At 47.4% G+C, this 22384-nt stretch overlaps 1 protein-coding gene across 4 annotated transcripts in view; it reads right to left on the reverse strand.

Moving 5' to 3' along the window:
- DHX16 (DEAH-box helicase 16) overlaps positions 1 to 22384 on the reverse strand; it is a 119620-nt gene that overhangs the window by 9010 nt on the left and 88226 nt on the right. For 3 of the 4 annotated variants that reach the window (XM_085854531.1, XM_085854532.1, XM_085854533.1), the window contains exon 19: positions 17618 to 17779. The exons of the other annotated variant lie outside the window; for it this stretch is intronic. In XM_085854531.1, coding sequence (XP_085710657.1) covers positions 17618 to 17779 — 162 coding nt within the window. The remainder of the gene's footprint in view (positions 1 to 17617; positions 17780 to 22384) is intronic. 4 annotated transcript variants of the gene reach the window in all.

Here is a 22384-nt window from a genome sequence, read left to right on the forward strand (position 1 = left end):
TTATTATTCTCTTTCAATTTTTTTGGAGCGCAGCATGTGACATTCCTCCCTCCAGCTCACAAAATCCTGTGCCAACTTAGATCGATTTGTTTTTATCTCTTTAAATCCCATAAAATGCAGGGTTAGCTTGGCAAATACAGAACTTTATGGGGTTGTTTTGGAACGAAGGACAAGCTCATGGGAAAGTAGCAGCTTGCGATTAATTGGTTCATTTTATTCATCCATTTCACATCGCAAAGTCGCACATGGCCAAAACACATGCATGTTCAGATATCTCATTAAATATATTTCCACATAGGTGTCATGTCGAAATCGAAAGATTGCTCGAGTGTTGGTTTAGCATGAGCTTTAAGCCGTCCTCATCAATGATAAAAAGTAAGGTGCACATTGAGCATCCAACATCAAGCATGCCAAAGGAAGTTGATGAAAAACGTGGAAAATGTCTTCATTTTTTTGTATACAATATCAAGGCTCGTATAAGAGCTAATATACAGAATGTATAACAAAGGGAGCAGGAGTCAAGAGGGTCGGTCGAGGGAAGCGCAAAACAGTGGGGAACAGAGACATTAGGAGATCTGTGGAAGAGAGACGGATGTGGGTAGGGAACACGGGGTATACAAGATGGACATTACAGGGACTTTCAGGAAGGAAAGCAGGGGATTTGAAGGAGGTGGGTTTGGGGTGGATTAACAGGGGTAGAAAAGATCATGGCTATGGATGAGGGAAGATAAGAGATGGTGGTGAACAGCTATTTTAAAGACCTGGAGGGAAGAGGGATTGAAGAGAGTGTGGGAGTTTGTTCCAAAGGTGGGGGAAAAAAAAAAAGAGGAATGAAAGAATGGAGGTGAGCAGTGATTCTTGATTTTGATAGTTTCACCAGAAGGGGGTTGCTGGTGGACCTTGAGTGCCCTGCTGAATATGGGGGGATAGATCACAGACAGAGAGGAGGGGGGGGCGGAGACAAAGACCACCCGACATGTCTGCGTTGAGAGAGTGAGAGACCCAAAGACTCAGCTTCATTGTGGGAGATACCAATGATCGCAAATGCCTTGCTTTCCACAACGTGAAGTCGAGAAAGGTGTGAGGCGGGACCACCAGCCCAGACAGGAGAGCAGTACTCCATCAGGTTGCCGAAGAAAGCTTTGTGTGTGGTTAGGAGCTCAGGTGGACTGAGGAAGGACTTTGCACGGTGGAGGATTCCCAGTCGGCGACTGGCTTTGGAGGCCAACTTGGAAATGTGGCTTTCCCAGGTGAGATCATGGTAGATCGTGAGACCCAAAAGCTTGAATGAAAGGACTTCAAGAGAATTGTTTAGAAGGTAGATTGGGTGGGGGGGGAGGGAGGGCGGATTTTTCATCCGGACCATTCAGAGAACCATCGTGAGAGTGTGAGATTTGTCAGGATCGAAAGGCATGTTCCAAATGTTGGACCAGCTTGTGATTTTATCCAGATCTGCAGAGAGTGAAGAGGCTGCTGCTTGCTGATCTGAAGAAAGACAGATGGTATGGCAGAGTGTGGAGTCATTAACAAAGAGATAAACAGGATTGTCCAGAGTCGGAGAGATCATTGATGAAAACCAGAAAAAGAACAGGGCCCAGAACAATGCCTTGAGGAACTACAGCCTGGACAGGAAGAGGGAATGAGCGAATTCCATTTAGGGCCACACGTTGACTGCGACACGAGAGGACGTCTGTGAGCCACGAGTGGAGATGGCCTTGGATACCATAGGAAGAGAGTTTGGTGAGGAGGGCTGGTTGCCAGGCCATAATCGAAAGCATGTGATATGTCTAACGGGATGCCTCTGATCTCATGTTTGGCATTGAGGACCTCCATCCAGCAGAAGCATGCCCAGGGTAGAGGGACCTGGTCTGAATCCAAATTGATGATAGGAAATCAAGCCATTGGAGAAGAGGAAGGATTTGATGTTGGAAGTGATGATTGATTCCATGATGTTGCTGATGATTGGGTGCAGGCTGAATGGTCTGAAATTGCAGGGATCAGTTTTAGCATCGTTTTATGCAAAGCAGCAATGTTAAATGATTTCCAAGCAGAAGGCGGATGACCTTGAGAAAATGAGAGGGTGAATAGAACAGAGAGAGGGTGAGCAAGAGCAGCGAAGCAGGTTTTTAGGAAATGTGGGCTAATGCCGTCTGGACCGGTTGCAGAATCTGAGTCAAGGTTTGACAGCAAGCTCTCCACCTTATCAAAAGAAAAGGACACAGCGCTCAGGGACAGCTGGGTGTAACTGGGTAAGGTGGGTACAGAAAGCGATGGGTTTGGGACACAGGATTTATAAACAAACAGAGTTTAGGCATTCAGCCTTTTCATGTTCAGTGTCAGCTGTGCAGCCATTTGAGGTGAGGGAAGGGACGGAGGGGAACATACACTAGAAACAGACTTAACCAGATGCCACCAGGATTTGGAAGAGGGAGAAAGGTTTGAGAGTTCAGACTTGATATTGGAAAGATGTGGTTTCCTGGCTCTCCTGATGGTAGACACACACGTGTTCTGAGCTTTGTGGAAGGAAATGAGATTGCCTTCAGTAGAATTTGCCTTCCATGAGGCAAAGGCAAGTTGTTTGAGGACAACTGCCTTACCACAAGCTTCAGTGTACTATGGGTGGGAGGAAGGGTCGGACAACTGAAGACGAGATGGGATAAATCTGTGCATGAGAGAGTGTAAATTTCTTTGAAAGAATTACCAGGACAAGTTGATGTTGGAGAAAGTAGAAATGGGAGACCAGTCTAGAAGTTCGATGGCTGCTTGAAGTCCTCGTTAGTCGGCCTGAGTGAAATGCCAGACTCGTCGGTGCCGAGGTGGTTCTCTCATAATGGCCAAAGAGATGACCACTTTAACAAGCATATGGTCAGATGAACTGATTGGAGCAAAAGAAGAACAGCAGACATTTTCTGGGAAATTGGTGAAAATCAAATCCAGAAGAGATGGAGTACCATTGGCTGAGAACGGGGTAGGGAAGTTGACAGATTGTGTCAATCCCAATGAGTCGAAGAAATCCTTTGCTGAAGTGCCATGGCAGGTGAGAGGCGTACCCAAACCCAGCCAACTGGCATGATGGAAATTTAAGTCACCACATTTGAGGAAGAGAGAGTTTGGATGAGTGGATAGACGTTGGTCCATGTTTTCGGTGAGCGAGATATAAATGGAGTCAACAATGTTTGGTGGATGGTACAACACACATAAACATGAGGTGCGAGCGGAGGGGAAGCCGGAGCCAGAAGTATTCCTGGATATGTAGAGGAGTGAGGGCAGTGCATGGAGAGTGAGGGATAGAGTTTTTGATAAAGAGAGCAATTCCACCACCAGGACGAGGTCCAGGTCTATTATTCTGGAGGAGGGAGTAAAGGCCCTGTCACACCTTGACTATTTAGCCAGCGTATGCCTGACGTATGCAAAATTTGGCTAAAACGCTGGCACACGTCGAATACGTTATGGGTAAGTTTGTATACGTTAAGAGCATGCTGGCATACGTCGTAGTACGCTGGCTTTTTTTCGTAGTACGCTGGCATACGTCGTAGTACGCCGAGGTGTTAGACAAATTTTCCATGCTTGAAATTTTTCGACGTATGCCAGCGTACGACTCGCATGTTCCGCATAATGTTGGCCATAAGTTGTCGGCAAGTTACGCGATCGCTGACACACGTCGACACACGTTACTTGTAAGTTAGTCATAAGTCGAAACACGTCGAGGTAATGTTTAGTGTACCCGAAACTTATTTCTAACCTATGAGTAACGTGTTGTAGGCATGTTACGCGATCGTTGACACACGTCCACACACGTTACTTGTAAGTTACTCATAAGTCGAGACACGTCAAGGTAATGGTTAGCGTCAGTGTTCCAGACTCCCTGGTTTGTTTTTTTTTGTTTTTTTTTCTTTGGTATGACGGTGATGTTGACACTTCGATTTCTAGTGCGGTTATAATATAATATAATTAATAGGCTGCCGCTCAATGATTTAAATCATAACCGCACTAGAAATCAAAGTGTCAACATCACCGTCATACCGAAGAAAAACAAAAACAAAAACAAAAAAAACAGGGAGTCTGGAACACTGACGCTAACCATTACCTCGACATGTTTTGACTTATGAGTAACGTACAAGTAACGTGTGTCAATGTGTGTCAACGATCGCGTAGCGTGCCTACAACTTATGCCAGCGTATGCGGAACGTGCGTCATACGTCGAGAAATTTTCAACAGGCTGAAAATTTCTCAGCATATGAAGACGTACGCCAGAAAATTACGACGTATGCCAGCGTGCTCTTAACATATACAAAACTTACCCATAATGTATTCGACGTGTGCCAGCTTGGTTCGGCAAATTTTTCATACGTCGGCATACGCTGGCTAAAACATCAAGGTGTGACAGCGGCTTCACACTTTGATGTCTAGTGCGGTTATGATTTGAATCGTCGAGCCGCAGCCTATGAATAGCCTACGCCACGTGATCGTCGGCGATACGCTGCCGCACGCTATGCATAAGTTAGACTATCGTTGGGCATATGTTGTGAACGCTGACAACACGCTAAGCATTCGTTGGTATAAGTTATCTCCTCCTCTTCTTCTTCTTTCGGCTACTCCCGTTAGGGGTCGCCACAGCGGATCATCCGTATGATCCGCATAGTGATTTGGCACATGTTTTACGCTTGATGCCCTTCCTGACGCAACCCTGGTCACCTCTTACGACACAGGGATATGGTACACCTATTTTAACCGGGGTATACACCGGCCCAGTACACTGGTACTCACTTCACCGACCTCGGAAGGATGACAGGCTGAGTCAACCCCCTGGTGTATTAATTCAGTGGCCCAACGGGGCTTGAACTCAGGACCTCTTGGATCCCAAGCCACTGCCCTAACCACTGCGCCAACACCAGGCTCTCGTTGGTATAAGTTATCTATATGTGATTAAAACGTTCTGTGTACGTTACTAATACATTATGCATACGTCCAACATGGTATTATATGCCCAAAACTTAAAAAAAAATCATCAATAGTTCAGCATACGCCAGCGTTTTACATACATTTTGAGACCTTGCCATACGCTGGCTAAAACGTCAAGGTGTGACAGGGCCCTTAACCAGGGAGAGATACTAAGGAATCAGAGACATCTTGAAGGAGGAAAGTTTATGTTAAGCAGATTATGTTTGGTTTGTCAGTGGCAACCTTAATGGCGAGATCAGTCAGGTTAGAGCGAAGGACTCAGATGTTTGAGGTCCAAACTGTTAATGAAGAGGGAGGGAAGGAGGCTTTGAGGGGGCAGGGGAGGGGAGGGTAGGACAAGGGAGGAGAAGTGGAGGTAGGGATAATTGTTGACAGTGTGTAGGAGATTTCAGAAGAGCTCGAGGGAGGGTCGGATGGGGAGGACAAAGTGCGAGGTGGTGAAGGGATGAGTCGCAGTGGGGGAGTAATAAGGGAGGGGGCAAAGGGAAGTAGGAGATTGGAGGTGTAGTAATGAGTTAGAAAAGAGCGAGGGAAGGGGAATGAGGCAACTTTGTGGATATGTGGGGGGCAACTTTGAGAAGGGGGAGAGAGGAGGGAGATTTGAAGGGGAGGGGCGAGGGGGAATTGAGGGAAGGATCAGGGTGAGCTTTTGAGAAGGGTGGGGGGGGAGAGAGAGAAAAGGGAGGAGGGAGGTGGTGGCTGACGATGACAGCAGACACGGTCATGGGGGAGGAGGGAGAAGGGAGGGGTAGGGAGAGAGGAAGGATGAGACTAGGTTGAGGTATGGTAAAGCTGTGAGTGGGGGGGGGGAGGAACAAGATTTGGGGGTGGGAAGAGGGGGAGGTGTAATGAGAGGAAAGAGAAAGCAAGTTTGAGATATTGTGAAGTGCACTGAATGAGAGAATGCGATACTTGTTTGGCTGTAACGGGCCCACGAATGTTTGAAAACCATATAGTTTCGGACACCAGAGGGGGAGTTGTTATTAAAGCAGAGGGCAATGGAGAGGAGCAAAGAGAGGAGGTAGGATTGGGGGCAAGATGGGAGGAGTAAGGATGGGTATAACAGGGGAGAGTGAGGAGGTAGATTTAAGGAGGTGGGATAAATTTGCACTAAAGTTGGAAAGAAATTACGAATGGAACATGAACAAGCATTGCAAAATGGGTTTTTATTTTTTCAATTGATCGGTCAGAGATTCGTTTAAATACATTGGAGGATGGTTAGAGTTCAGAAGAATTGAGAGAATGAAGGAAGGAAGTTATAACATTTTAACAAATTACGTTGTAATGTTGTAACAGATGGAATTTTCACATGGGATGAAAGAAAGGTCTAAAATAACTGAATTGTTTAAGAAGAATAAGAGCACCGCAGAGAGAGAGAGGAAGTCGAAACATTTATACAAAATAAAACCAAGAAAGCATCTGAAAATGCAAGGTTTGTCTGCGTCTGCTTTGTATTCGTACTATTTCTGCCACATGCGAAACATGAGGAAAACAGCTAAAATAAAATAATTTTAAAAATTGATTTTAGGTGACCTTGACCTTTTCACCTCAAAAGCAATGGGCTTCAGTGACCCAAAATGCAAACTGCTCAAATTTCAAGTCAATCGGATGAAAATTCACGATTTTATGCAACCTTGACTTTTGATATTTTGATGTAAAAAAACAAACAAACAAACAAACAAAAAATAGGCATCGAGCTTTTGATTGGTGAACCAATTCAGTGACTCAATCTGCAAATTCTTAAAATTTCAGGTCAATTGGATGAAAATTGAAGATTTTATGTGACGTCGACTTGACCTTTTGACCAAATTATTAATTTCTTCTCCATTTTCTCATCATAAAGCTTTGCTGAAAATTTGATGACAAGAGCTCAACTGATAAAGTTATGACGCATGTTCGCACACACATTTCGAAAACCCCCGTCTCCTGCTATACAGGCTAAAACGGACAAACGAGAATGGCACTTGGTAGAGTGTATACCCCTGGTAGGCTGAACAGAGGAGACAATCCACCCGTTACCTTTTGAGATATTCTATAGATCGTTTTTCACCCAACATCTCAACGGTGAAGAATCGCTTTAAAATCATAGTACTGTATCCGGATCCGGATCTTCGCCAAAATCTAACTCGAGCGAAATAGATGGTTCACAATCACAAATCCCCACATTTCCCACCTAAAGCAAAGTTGAAAGATGATAGAAGGTTCCACCGGGAAAGACCCAATATGAGATGTGGAATAAAATTTATTTTTTCCGTGTTGACCCTTTTGACAACAAGTCCCCACTGAAGCATGAATCACGGATCAAATCAAAAAAGTTACACATTTCATGCATCCCCCAATGTTGATTGCATATACAAAGTTTCATTTAAAAATGTGTCCATAACTGCATTTTTGGGGGTATTTAACCCTCTGGACGTTTGGGGGGGGGGGCGGGGGCAGAAATAATACTGCTCTCGCATCTTCTTGTCATGTGGTGATCATAACTACCAAGTTTGGTGAATTTCTGCACAATTGTTTAGGAGATAGTTTGACTTAGAGAGGTACAGACAGATGGAGCCGATTACAATAACCCCCCCCCTCCGTTTTATTTATTAAGAGTGGGAATAAAAACAAAGAGAATAAACACCTCCAACCTTCAAATCGACAACACATTCTTGGAATGTATCTTTTTTTTTCTGTTTTTTCCTCTGCTTACACACCTCGAGTCCAGTGGGAGTTGTGGAAAGTCTAATTCACAAAACAGCACAGTGTGGAGAAAACTATTCAAACATTTTTCACCATTTAACAATAGGCACTTATTACCTGTACAACGTTAGGCTGAAAGCAAAGGCAGATTATCATTCCCCTCACCCTCACGCCTGAGGATCAGCCTCCCGACTCCTTAAAGCAGAGATGTAATTTTCAGCTCTGATAGTACAAGTAAAAGTAGTTTTGGTGCCGATTTGCTGCCAGTGAAATTTAGCTAAAATCCCAATATTTCAGGATCTTGTGCAGCCAACATGTGCAGAATGGCAATGCAAAATCTCTGTGCGAGTTATTTGTGGAGTAGTTCGCCTTGGTAAAATGCAATAGACCCAGTTTCTCTTGCATAAAGTCATTTTTCACTTTCCCTTGTAAAATGGTCAGAAGGATGACAGATGCCAAATTCTTTCAGATCTGAACAGAGAACCGACCTTTGTCCACAAACAGCATTTCAGCATCCGGCATCCTGAGCCCTCATGATCTGAAATTAAAGCTCTGAGCGCGATTCCAGACCCAAGCACGTACGTTTTTAACCTGCTGAGGGTCTCGTCCCTTTAACTACACCGTGACACAATAAAGACAGGATTTCTGGAAGAGAACTTTCAACCCAAGTTCTGGTAGATTATTGGCAAGGGAAAACTGCTGCATAGAGTCATGCCCTGGCTGTCAGAATGAAAAATCTTTTCCACTTCAGCTTAAATCTTTTCCACCTCATCAAATTGCAGCTAATGTATGCTTCCAGCTCTTTCAAAGTCGGTTTTCCCATTTTGCTGGAAGTTGGCTTCAGGAACTTTTTTTTTTTGCTGGAAGTTGGCTGATATCTGCATTTAAAGGCTCTGTGGAGAGATCTGTTTCATCCTACAGTATGCCAATCAGCCTTCTTCCCATTAAAAGCAAAGTAATTGAATGCCTTATCAACCAGTAGCTCACGACCTTCCTGGAAGACCACAATCTACTAACTGATGTTGGGTATGGATTCCATAATTTCCCATCTACTGGTGATGTTCTTTCCCTCACAACTGAACACGTGAACTAGACCATGTTGCGAGGCCAGATTTGAAGCCCTTGACATCTTTCAGGCTTTTGATAAAGTTTAGCATAAGGGTTTCATTCAAAAGCTAAAGTTGTATGGTATCCCTGGGCCCTTGCTTGCAATAATGTCAGACTCTCACAGATCACCAAATTTCTGTGGCATGAGGGTTAATTTTCTGCCACACATAACATTAATGCAGGTGTTCCAAAGAGCTCTGTGTTTGGGCCTTCTTTGTTTCTGTTTTACGTAAATGACCTGATCGACAACATTTTATCTTGGCTAGCCCTTTATGCTGATCCCCAGGAAAAAAATGCTAGTTAGAACTATAGTTAGAATAATTAGCTGTTAGAGCTGGACAAAGAGTGAGTGCCCTTCCCAAGTATTGCTCCATACTTCGATCTGCTTGGCTGGGTCCAAGTGTACAAAGTTCATGTCCGGAGCACAACGATATGCTCCCCTCCTATGGATGTCTGCAAGTGCCATGTATCTTAAAAAGCTGGACGATGTGTAACGTCGTGCTGTCGGTATAATCAAGGCCCCTCCACAGGAATTGAATATCAATCCCCTAACACTCAGGAGAACTGTATCAGGTCTGGGTCTGATGTACAGAATGCACAATGAAGTTTCAGCACTTCTGAAGACCATGCTACCTCGATCATGGATCCCATCAAGGTGCACCAGAGCAAGTGCTTTCTTTGGAAGTTATGCTGTGTAGTGTCTAACTGGAAAAACGGAGACTGGTCACTAGTCACTTGTTCAGAATGACCGCTCCTCTATGCCCACAATAATATCAGTGTGGAATAGTTTACCAGATGTCACTGTAGGCCATGTGGTGAATTAACGTGAATCGAGGGACATGACGCGGGATCACATGTTGTGCGTCTCGCGTATAAGGGGAGGTCTCTGCGGCACGAGTGGATTGTCCCCGGGGCATTGCTATTGACATCGGCTGTCCACTTGATGCTCGTTAACTGAAGGTGCTCATTGACTGGTGAGAATGGAGATTATATCGAACTCCGTGCTTACGCGGATTAGTCTGCAATGGTTAACTGCACATGTATACGTTTCTGCTTATGTACTCCTAGCTGAACCTGTATTTCCTGGTGTGTCCACAGAAGCGGCTCCAATCAAATGGAATAAAGCCTAAACTCTGAAGGTTCATCTCTCGCTCTTATTTCAATTTATTCCATTTGATTTTCTCGGCTCTCTCAACCAAAGATGGACAAGATCTACAAACCAGAGAGGTTCGACGCAGACCCAAACACGACTGACGCAGAAATGAAATGGTCACATTGGTTCTGCTCCTTCTCACACTATCTGACCATCATCGCGGAGGGAGCTGACAAATTTGCCGCTCTCGTGAATCATGTCTCGCCCGGCGTGTACAGGCTCTTCTCGGGGTGTGACACTTACGAAGCAGCGATTGACGTACTGCAGGCGCTCTACGTGAAGCCCAAAAACGAGGTATACATACGACATCTTCTCCAGCACACGCAAGCAAGCAGCCGGGAGACAATCGATCAGTTCCTGCAAGCTCTGAATCAGCTGGGAAAAAGACTGCAGCTTCCGGGCCGTGGCGCCCGAGGAACACCGAAAGGAAGCGACACGGGAGGCATTCATCCAAGGACTCAGATCAGCCCACATACGGCAACGCTTACTAGAGAAAGCGCAACCCACTCTTGACAAGGTAGTCGATCAGGCTCGGCGGCGATGGATACGGCTCAGCAGCAATCTGAGTCATTTGGGACACCGATGCTGCTCATGAACGCTGCTACGATGGGAACCCAAGGAACCCCACTGGCACAGACACAGCCAGACATGAGGGATGGAGAAACACCCGAGGAGCCGGATACCCAGACCTCGTCAAACTCCTCAGCAACTGCTCCGGTCGGTAAATGCTTCTTTAGTGGGTACAAAAGGCATCCTCGTCAAAATGTCAGCCAGAGATGCCACATGCATGAATTGCGACAAGAAAGGGCATTATGCCAGGGTATGTAAATCTACTCTAAGAAGGAATAAACCCACTTCTGCGGCTCTCTACTCGCAAAATAAATTGACTGCAGCCTCCCGGGGAATCTATCCAAGGCTATCATCAACGTGCGGGTGCGGGCATATGGCTGAGGCACTGATTGATACCGGTAGCTCTGAAAGTTTCGTCAACAGCTCGCTAGTGAAGGGCAGGAAATGGGTAATCCACCCGACTGACAATACGGTATGCATGGCCGCCACCTCACTACAATCCCGCGTACGAGGGTACTGCAATGTTGAATTGGACGTAAAGGGTACACGCATCGGGATGTAAAGGTGCTGGTGCTTCGTGATTTGTGCGCAGACGTAATTCTGGGTCATAATGTCCTCAAGCAGCACACGAGCGTCGAAATACCCTTTGGAGGAAGCAAGCCTCGTCTAATTTTAAATGCGCTGACCACCGCGGAGGTGACGTCCCCCAGCTGTTCGCTAACTTGTCGCCGGTCTGCAAACCGATAGCGATCAAATCGCGGCGATATACCACTGCTGACATGAATTTCATCACTTCAGAAACCAGCGATTACTGGAGGAGGGAATTATAGAGACCGAGCGATTCGCCATGGCGCGCACAGGTGTTAGTGACCAGCAGTCAGAACCATAAGAGACGGATGGTTGTCGATTATTCCCAAACGGTCAATCGCTTCACCCAACTCGACGCCTACCCCCTGCCGCGCATAGATGAGATGGTCGAACGCGTGGCCAATTATAAGGTATTCAGTACCATCGACTTGCGAAGCGCCTATCATCAAATTCCCATCCGAGAGGAAGACAAACCGTACACTGCATTCCAGGCAGGGCGGCGCCTCTACCAGTTCAGAAGGATACCATTCGGTGTCACGAATGGAGTAGCTTGCTTCCAACGGGTTATGGACGACATCATCTCAGATGAAAACCTCGAAGACACTTTTGTTTACGTGGATAATGTCACAGTGTGCGGTAGGGATCAGAGGGAACATGATAGGAATCTGGACAGATTCTTGAGCATTGCTGGAAAATATAATCTGACTCTCAACTACGAGAAATGCGTATTCTCGGCAAGGTCAATTGACCTTCTCGGCTACACGATAGCCAACGGCACAATTAAGCCTGATCCTGAGCGGTGCGCCCGCTCCGTGAGCTTCCACCACCTCAGGACTTGCAGACAATGCGCCGGGTGATCGGGATGTTCGCTACTATGCAAGATGGATTTACGCAATACTCCGAGAAAATATATCCCCTAGTGCATTGCAAAAACTTTCCACCAGATGCCGCTGTCGTGAAAGCTTTCCACGATCTCAAGGATGATATCAGTAAGTCCGTGGTCTTATCGATCGACAGCCTCGGTGCCCTTCGTGGTGGAGACCGGCGCTTCAAATCACGCCATAGCTGCAACACTTAATCAGTCTGGGCGGCCGGTGCACTTTCTTCTCAAGAACTCTCTCTAGAAGCGAGCAGAGACACTCGGCAATAGAGAAGGAGGCGTACGCCATCGTCGAAGCGCTGCGTAAATGGAGACATTATTTACTGGGAAACCACTTCACGCTCGTTACGGACCAACGATCCGTGGCTTTCATGTTTGATGGGAAAAATAACGGGAAAATTAAGAATGAAAAAATTATGAGATGGCGGATAGACCTAGCCTGCTACAGGTACGACATTGTTTACCGGCCCGGGAAAGAAAACCCTGCTGCAGATACCTTCTCCCGGGTCTACAGTTCGGCAACAATCAGTCAGGCTTTGCAAGACCTCCATGTGTCTCTGTGCCACCCAGGGGTAACCAGGATGGCACATTCGTAAATGCAGACAAAATCTTCCCTATTCTGTTGAAGATATTAAACAAATGAATGCTTCATGCCCTGTTTGTGCTGAACTAAAACCCAGATTCTTTGGCGCGGCATCTGGCAGACTGATCAAGGCTACTTCCCCCTTCGAGAGACTAAACATCGACTTCAAAGGGCCCCTGCCCACCGAGACAGACAACAGATACATATTCACCGTTGTTGATGAATATTCAAGGTTCCCTTTCACGTTTCCGTGCTCGGATATGACCTCGGGCACTGTCGTAAAATGTCTCTCTGACGTCTTCGCTATGTTTGGGAGACCTTCGTACATACATTCAGACAGAGGGCCGTGTTTCATGTCGGCCGGGCTAAAACAATTCCTATTAGAGCACGGCATAGCAACTAGTCGAACGACGGGTTACAACCCACAGGGAAACGGGCAGGTGGAAAGGTATAATGGAGTTATTTGGAAAGCCATAACTCTGGCGCTGGAAATCGAGAGGACTGGGCCCCGAGCGATGGGAGGTTGCTCTTCCTGGACGCAATGAATTCCATACGCTCTTTGCTCTGCACGTCCACAAATGCCACTCCTCACGAACGTATGTTTACTCTCAACGACGTTATGTTGACAGTCAAACGGTGCCCAACTGGCTGACCCACCGGTACAGTGTTCATGAAACGCCCGGTACGACAAAGCAAGTATGAACCGCTGGTGGAGGGGGTCGAACTCATTGACACTAATCCAGAGTATGCTCATGTCAGGCTCCCGGATGGCAGGGAGACCACTGTGTCGGTTCGCCATCTGGCTCCCGCCGGTACTCCTCCCGCCGGTACACCACCTCCTGGCTCTCCTCCTTCTGACATTTCCCCCAGGAACTCCGCCAGGCGACGGGGCTGCCGTGTTCCCCCGAGAGCGATCGAGGAGTCATCCCGGCACAAGTCGAGGCTCACCAAGAGGATCGGGAGTCTCCCTCAAGTGAAACTGCCGTTTACTCCCGGAGAGGTCGACGAATAAGGCCCCTCGACGACTCAATCTGTAAAGGGGATTATCGGCATTCTCGCTGCTCATGCTCCTATATGCCCATTATATCATATATCGATGCTCATTTCCATGCTCCTACAACTCAAAATAATCACTGCTTGGCATGTATGCTTCTGTAGATCAATTAGTCCGCGTTGCTTGAAATGTATGCTCCTATAGTGCTAAAGCAATCATGGTGTGTAAGATGGGCCCCTAGTTACATTTTAAAGGTGAGGAGAATGTGGTGAATTAACGTGAATCGAGGGACATGACGCGGGATCACATGTTGTGCGTCTCGCGTATAAGGGGAGGTCTCTGCGGCACGAGTGGATTGTCCCCGGGGCATTGCTATTGACATCGGCTGTCCACTTGATGCTCGTTAACTGAAGGTGCTCATTGACTGGTGAGAATGGAGATTATATCGAACTCCGTGCTTACGCGGATTAGTCTGCAATGGTTAACTGCACATGTATACGTTTCTGCTTATGTACTCCTAGCTGAACCTGTATTTCCTGGTGTGTCCACAGAAGCGGCTCCAATCAAATGGAATAAAGCCTAAACTCTGAAGGTTCATCTCTCGCTCTTATTTCAGGCCACCCAACAACATCTGGGATCAAGGCTTTCTGCTCCAGAGCACACAAATATCTTAAAGTTGAATACAGTACACTTATGAAAATGTTGTTTTGTGTGTTTGATTTTATCACCTTGTTATTTTATTGTTATTATTCTCTCATTTGTATTTTTGATACTCTGTGCTTTCATGGTACAAGTGGGCATCCTTTGTGTTTTTTGCAGTGTTTATCCATAATAATAAATAAATAAATATAAAAAAAGTATGTTGTACCGTGCACCAAACAGTGATGACTCCATTTACATCTCGCTCGCTGAAAACATGGACCAACTTCTATCCACCCATTTAAACTCTAGCTTCGACCTCCGTATCTCTGAAACCACCTCAATTACCATCATGCCATTTGACTGGGTGTGGGTTCCTCCCTCACCTGCCATGGCTCTTCAGCAAAGGATTTCTGCGGCTCATTGGGGCTGACAATCTGTCAACTACCCGACCCGGTTGTCAGCCAACGGTACTCCATCTCTTCTGGATCTGATTTTCAAAAATTTCCCAGTAAATGGTTGCTGTTCTTCCACTCCAATCAGTTCATCTGACCATATGCTTGTTAAAGTGATCATCTTTCTGGCCGTTATTGGAGAACCACCTCAGCACCGAGGAGTCTGGCATTCCACTCAGGCTGACAGGCAGGGTCTTCAAACAGCCATCAAACTTCTTGACTGGTCTCCCATTTCTACTCTCTCAAACATCAACTCATCCTCGGAATTCTTTCAAAGAAATTTGCTCTCCCTCATGCACAGATTTATCCCATCCCTTCTTCAGTTGTATTACCCTTCCTCCCACCCATAGTACGCTGAAGCTTTTAGGGAGGCAGTTGTCCAAAAAGCACTTGCCTTTGCCTCGTGAAAGGCAAATCCTACAGAAGGCAATCTCATTTCCTTCCACAAAGCTCAGAACATGTGCGTCGTCGTCTTCCATCAGGAGAGTCATGAAACATCATCTTTCCAATCTCAAGTCAGAACTCTCAAACCTGTCTCCCTCCTCCAAATCCTGGTGGCACCTGGTTAAGTCTGTTTTTGGTGTTTGTTCTCCCAACATCCTCTCCCTTACCTCAAATGACTGCACAGATGACACTGCACGCAAAAAGGCTGAATACCTAAACTCTGAGTTTGCTTCTAAATGTTGTGTCCCAAACCCATCACTTTCTGAACCCACCTTACCCAGTCACACCCAACTGTTCCTGGACTCTGTGTCCTTTTCTCCTGATAAGGTGGAGAGCTTGCTTTCAAACCTAGACTCAGATTCTGCAACCGGTCCAGACGGCATCAGCCCACGTGTCCTCAAAGCCTGCTCCTCTGCTCTTGCTCACCCTCTCATTTGATCAAGGTCATCCGCCATCTGCTTGGAAATCAGCAAACATTACCGCTCTGCATGAAAAAGGTGGGGAAATAGATCCCTGCAACTGCAGACCAATCAGCCTCCTCCCAAGCATCAGCAAGGTTATGTAATCAATCACTGCTTCCAACATTAAATCCTTCCTCTTCTCCAATGGCTTGATTTCTGATCATCAATTTTGATTCAGACTACGTCACTCTACACTGGACATGCTGCTTCTGCTTTCCCAACAATGAATGGAGGTCCTCAATGCCAGACATGAGATCAGAGCCATCTCCCCAGACATATCACATGCTTTTGACACGGTCTGGCACCCCGCCACTGCTCATGAAACTCTCTTCCTATGGTATGCAAGGCAATGTCCACTCAAGGCTCGCAGACTTCCTCTCCTGTCATAGTCAACGTGTGGCACTTCACGGAATTCACTCATCCCCTCTTCCTGTTCAGGCTGGAGTTCCTCAAGGCAGTGTTCTGGGCCCTGTGCTTTTTCTGGTTTTCATCAATGATCTCTCCAACTGTCTGGAAAATCCTCTTTATGTCTTTGCTGATGACTTCACCATCTGCCATAACATCTGTCATCCCTCAGATCGGCAAGCAGAAGCCTCTTCACTCTTTGCAGATCTGGATAAAATCACAAACTGGTCCAACACTTGGAACATGTCTTTCAATTCTGACAAATCTCTCACTCTCACTATGTCTCTCCGAAAGGACCGTTTAGAACCCCCCCCCCCGCCCCATCAATCTACTTTCTCAAAAATCCTCTTGAAGTCCTTTCATTCAAGCTTCTGGGTCTCACCATCTGCCATAATTTTTCCTGGGAAAGCCACATTTCCAAGCTAGCCTCCAAAGCCAGTCACCGACTGGGCATCCTCCGTCATGCAAAGCCCTTCCTTGGCACACCCAAGGTCTGACCACATACAAAGCTTTCATCCACAGCCTGATGGCGAATTGCTCTCCCCTCTGGGCTCGTGCTCCGACCTCGCACCTTTCTCGGCTTCACACAATGGAATCCAAGGCATTAATGATAATCAGTATCTCCCGTGACGAGGCTGGGTCTTTGGGTCTCTCTCTCACTACAGGCAGGTCGGTGGTCTTTCTGTCTTCTACTGTCTCCTTTATGGACTCTCCCCCCACGCCCCCCGCCACCCCCACTGCTCTGTAATCTGTCTCCCCCATATTTCCACAGGGCGCTCAAGGTCCGCCAGCAACCCCCTTCTGGTGAAACTACCAAAATCAAGAATCACTGCTCACCTTCACTCTTTTTTCCCACCTCTTAAACAAATTCCCAGACTCTCTTCAATCCCACTTCCCTCCAGGTCTTCAAAACAGCTGTTCACCATCTCTTATCTTCCCCCATCCAAAACCATGATGTTTTCTACCTCCGTTAATCCTCTCCAAACCCATCTCCTTCAAATTCCCTGCTTTTCTTCCTGAAAGTCCCTGCAGTGTCCTCTTCTTTACCCTGTGTACTCCACCCCATCCCTTTCCCTTCCACAGATCTCCTAATGTCTCTGTCCCCCACTGTTCGGTGCTTCCCTCTCCTGCCCCTCTTGTCTCCTGCTCCCTTTGTTATCCGTTCTGTGTGTTAGCTCTTAAACGAGCCTTGATATTGTATACAAAATGTAATAATAATAATAATAATAATAATAATAATAATAATAATAATAATAATAATAATAATAATAATCTCCTGTCCTCTCTTTTCCCATTCGTTCTTCCACTTGCTCATTTGTCTGCTTGCTTCCTTACCACCCAATACAAGTGTTTTCCCTTTCTATTACCCTCAACCTTGCTCTGCCAATCTACAGTATAACATTGATGAAAGAACCTCATTCTAATACCCATTAATAATGCACAGCCAAATATTTACCCAACATGACAACATTCTCATAGTTATTACACCAAAGGGCAATTCCTCAAAAACATCCCAGTTCTGAATCTGCCACATTTACTTAAAATTCTGCAATCAAATGGAAATACGAGATGTTTGAGGGTGATCAATGAATGAATTTCCTAACTCAGAACCAAATTTTTGAGATTGAACTTTAACTCTATAAAATGACTCAACAATCTTTATCCCTGTTCCGTTTCCGCTGTACTCTTACTTTGCGAATGGCGACTGTATCATTCGGATTGGTCATGAATGCGATCTCGACACGCTCCAACAAACCCTCCAGCTGCTCTCGCACATCTCGTGCACGCCGCAAGGACCGGAACTGGATGAAGTTTTCGTAGCACCATTGTGTCGAGTATCCAGTCTCCACCCACTGTTGTGACACAGATACTGGTGACCACACTAGAATTGCCGACACTGCTGAACAAAATGCTTGCCGAGCAAGTGCTCTGCATCAGGCACCTCTGAGAAGGGAATTGAAAGGGTTGCACTAGCGAGGTAAAATAGTCCCAGGGCACCAAAAGAAAACAGTGCACAACAATGTACATTTTGTTATTAACTGTTATGAAAGGGGTGAGGGAGAGGGAGAAAGGGAGGTGGAGGAGAAAGGGAGGGGGGAGGGAGAATGTGGGGGGGGAGAGGGAGAAAGGGGGAGGGGAGAGGGAGAAACGGGGGGAGAGGGAGAAACGGGGGGAGGAGAGGGAGAAACGGGGGTGAGATCGAGAAATTGGGGGGGAGATGGAGAAATGGGGGGAGATGGAGAAATGGGGGAGATGGAGAAATGGGGGAGATGGAGAAATGGGGGGGGGAGATGGAGAAATGGGGGAGATGGAGAAATGGGGGGGGAGATGGAGAAATGGGGGGGGAGATGGAGAAATGGGGGGGAGATGGAGAAATGGGGGGGGAGATGGAGAAATGGGGGAGATGGAGAAATGGGGGGGGAGATGGAGAAATGGGGGGAGATGGAGAAATGGGGGGGAGATGGAGAAATGGGGGGAGATGGAGAAATGGGGGGGAGATGGAGAAATGGGGGGGAGATGGAGAAATGGGGGGAGATGGAGAAATGGGGGGAGATGGAGAAATGGGGGGGAGATGGAGAAATGGGGGGAGATGGAGAAATGGGGGGGGAGATGGAGAAATGGGGGGAGATGGAGAAATGGGGGGAGATGGAGAAATGGGGGGGAGATGGAGAAATGGGGGGGAGATGGAGAAATGGGGGGGAGATGGAGAAATGGGGGGGGAGATGGAGAAATGGGGGGGAGATGGAGAAATGGGGGGGAGATGGAGAAATGGGGGGAGATGGAGAAATGGGGGGGAGATGGAGAAATGGGGGGGGAGATGGAGAAATGGGGGGGGAGATGGAGAAATGGGGTGGGGGAGATGGAGAAATGGGGTGGGGGAGATGGAGAAATGGGGTGGGGGAGATGGAGAAATGGGGGGGAGATGGAGAAATGGGGTGGGGGAGATGGAGAAATGGGGTGGGGGGAGATGGAGAAATGGGGTGGGGGGAGATGGAGAAATGGGGGGAGATGGAGAAATGGGGGAGATGGAGAAATGGGGAGATGGAGAAATGGGGGGGAGATGGAGAAATGGGGGGAGGAGATGGAGAAATGGGTGGGGGAGATGGAGAAATGGGTGGGGGAGATGGAGAAATTGGGGGGGGGAGATGGAGAAATTGGGGGAGGGTGGGGAGATCGAGAAATTGGGGGGTGGGGAGATCGAGAAATTGGGGGGGGAGATCGAGAAATTGGGGGGGGAGATCGAGAAATTGGGGGGAGATCGAGAAATTGGGGGGGAGATCGAGAAATTGGGGGTGGGGGGGAAAAAAAAAAAGAAATTTGGGGGGGGGGGAAAAAAAAAATCGAGAAATTTGAGGGGGGGATCGATAAATTGGGAGGGGCAGGAGATCGAGAAATGGGGGGTCGAGAAATGGGGGGAGGACGAGAAATCGGGAGAAAGAGAAAGGGGGATCAAGAAAGGAGGAGGGGTCGAGAAAGGGGGGAAGATGGAAAAAGGGGAGGAAAGCGAGGCCTCACCACATGTCACTATACACTCCAAGAGGGGGCAGTGGGGAGGGGAAGGGGGTGTTCTGGACATGCGTTTGATAGGGGGACTTGGGTGAAATTGGGGAGAAGGGGGGAAATGGTCCTCTTACACTGGCATTAGTACAGGATTGAACAAAATTGGGCACATTAAAAAAACACGTTCAAATGGGTCATACTAAACAACGCTGGGACACTGTCCAGAGACGTCCGTGGGGGGTGGAGCGGCTTTAACAGGAGGTAAGTGCGAGGGGAGGGGAAAGGAAGGAAGGAAGGGCATTTTCCTTCAATTGTTGAAAAAAACCACACCAGTGTTCATACTTTTATTTAATTTTCACACCTACGATAAGCTCTCAAATCTCTTAACCTGAGACAAATTGTGAATTTGAATCTCTTAATTTTAATCCACCAAACTGAGATGAATTGGAAGCTCTAATCCCAAGCAGCAGTTCCCACTGCTAAAAAAAAGAAAAACCCTTTCATTTATCCAATAATTCCAGCAATCTCTGTGTGTGTGTCTGTCTGTGTGTCATCTTCCGGTTTCTCGACAACCCCTGGTCCGATCTAATTGAAACTTGCCAGGAATATTGCTGGGGACCTGTGAATGTGCCTTTTCAAGGTTTGATATTAATCGGACAAGCGGTTCCCAAGTTACGGCCATTTATTTGCCAACCAATGACAAGACATGGTGCTATGACATCACGATTGACATCACAATTCTTTTTTTATGCACGACGGCCACGCACGTACAGGCACACACTAGTTTCTCCAATTCACACATTCTTTGACACCCCTTCCTCTCCTCGACCTCCGGAGAGTTCTAATTTGGTGGAGGGGGTTTGGGAGGGGGACAGCGAGAGGGGAGGGGAAGGGAACGTTGCAAGAGGGGAGGGAAGGGAATGCGGTGAGAGGGGAGGGGAGGGAACGCGGTGAGAGGGGAGGGGAGGGAACGCGGTGAGTGGGGAGGGGAGGGAACGCGGTGAGAGGGGAGGGGAGGGAACGCGGTGAGAGGGGAGGGGAGGGAACGCGGTGAGAGGAAAGGAAAGGGATGCGCCAATAGGCAAGCTGGATTTGGCTGAAGTCTTCTTGAGGCTCTGCCCACACTGGTCGCCTTTAAAAAGGATGGGAGGACCACCTTCATGACGGATGGTGACAGCTCCTGATGGGTGGTGACGGCTCCTGAGGGGTGGTAACTGTTGGTTAGAGCTCCTGACCTAATAGCTCCTGACCGTTGGTGACAGTTGGACCATTCCTGCTGGTTCTGCTCAGTATCTGGCTCTTGGTGTCCCTGGTTCCTGGTGTCCCTAGTTCCTGGTGGTTACGACGTGACGTCGATTGGTGTTCGAGCCTATTTGTGGGTGGGTGCCTGGCGAGGCATGGCGCTGGCAGCGGACCAAGGCACGCAAACACATTTTTGGTCATGTTATTCGACACACGACGACTTCTGCCCTGGTAAGCCGAGACCAGATTTCTTTTCCCCCTGAATGATCTGCTGGGTACCCATGTCCCATGTTTAATTGTTAAGTAAGGCATAATAAGCGTCTGCTCTTTGTTGTTGTTGTTCGTCTTTCGGCTGCTCACGTTAGGGGTCGCCACAGTGGATCATCCGTTATGATCCGCATACTGATTTGGCATAGGCTTTATGCCGGATGCCCTTCCTGACGCAACCCTGGTCGCCTCTTACGACACAAGGGTAAGGATTGGGTTTTGCCATGATTCTGGGCTGCCCTACACCCTCTCATAGCACGGCCCAGCGCAGAGCTCCCGTCCTCAAGCGATCCTCCAACCCAAGCCTCCGAGTAGCCGGATTACAGGCGCACGCCACTACGCCCGGTCAAGAGTCTGCTCTTTGTCTATTTTTCTATAAATGTTTGTTCAAATATTTGTTTGAGATTATTTTGGTGATTGAACGTTTGACTGATTTGAATTCATCCATTTACACCAGAAGGAAATAAAAAGTTCTTCAGTTTATTTATTTTTCTGAATAACAAATTTCTTGTTGACATTTCAACCTGTCTGTGCCTGTCATTTCCTTTCATTGATCCAGTATTGTCTGAACCAAGATAGATCGGAAGGTAATTCCCAAACTAATTAACCTGTCATATTCGGCATGCACCAGCGGTAAGGCCGAAGTCACATTTGCCACAGCGGCCGTGGGGTCTCCAAAATCTACAGCCACTAGCAATTATACGGCCGCCGCAGTATTTCCACGGTCACACAATGTAGTAGTCACATATGTTTTTATTTTTCGGGGAGCCGCACGGCGTATTTACAAATTGTGGAGACGGAAAACGTGGGGTTGCCGTACGGTCTTTGATTTGATTTCGCACGGTGACCTTAATGGGGCCCTGCGGCGGCCATAGAATTTAAGGCAGATGCAAGGTAGCCTCAAGGTGCCCGCAAAGCGACCGCAGGGGGGCCCCAAGGCGAACGTGCGGCCAGACGGACGGTAACGAGTGGGTTCATTTTATTTTATTTTATTTTTTACCAGTTTTTTTTTTGGCTTGTCTAATTGCTACGGCGAACGTAGAAATGAAAAAAGTTATAACTCCGCGTTATAATTCCACGGCGACCCCTACGGCCTGTAAAAGATAGCCAAATAGCGTAGGGCCACCCTGAGGCCACCGCAGAAACTCTGCGGCCGCCGCACGTTTCTGTCAATTCAGAGGGTGCACGGCCACCGTATCCTCACCGAAGAGCAAATGCGACTTAGGCCTAAATGATCAGCCGCATTCCTCAAGATAACATTGGTGCATCGCCGAGGGCGCGTTCCCCGGTCAGGAGGCTATGTGACCTCTAGTTAAATGGCAAATTAGACAGTGGACACTGGAACTCGTGGTTAACTGATTGGCGTTCGTGGTTGTTAAGCAAATCACCGCACAACAAAGTTAATTGTGAGGCGGTGGCTCCAGGTCTGGTTCTTCCAAGGAGAAACA

Source organism: Eptatretus burgeri, chromosome 14 (assembly GCF_056783735.1).
Source record: "Eptatretus burgeri isolate ZD-2024b chromosome 14, Ebu_testis_v1, whole genome shotgun sequence".
Taxonomy (NCBI): domain Eukaryota; kingdom Metazoa; phylum Chordata; class Myxini; order Myxiniformes; family Myxinidae; genus Eptatretus; species Eptatretus burgeri.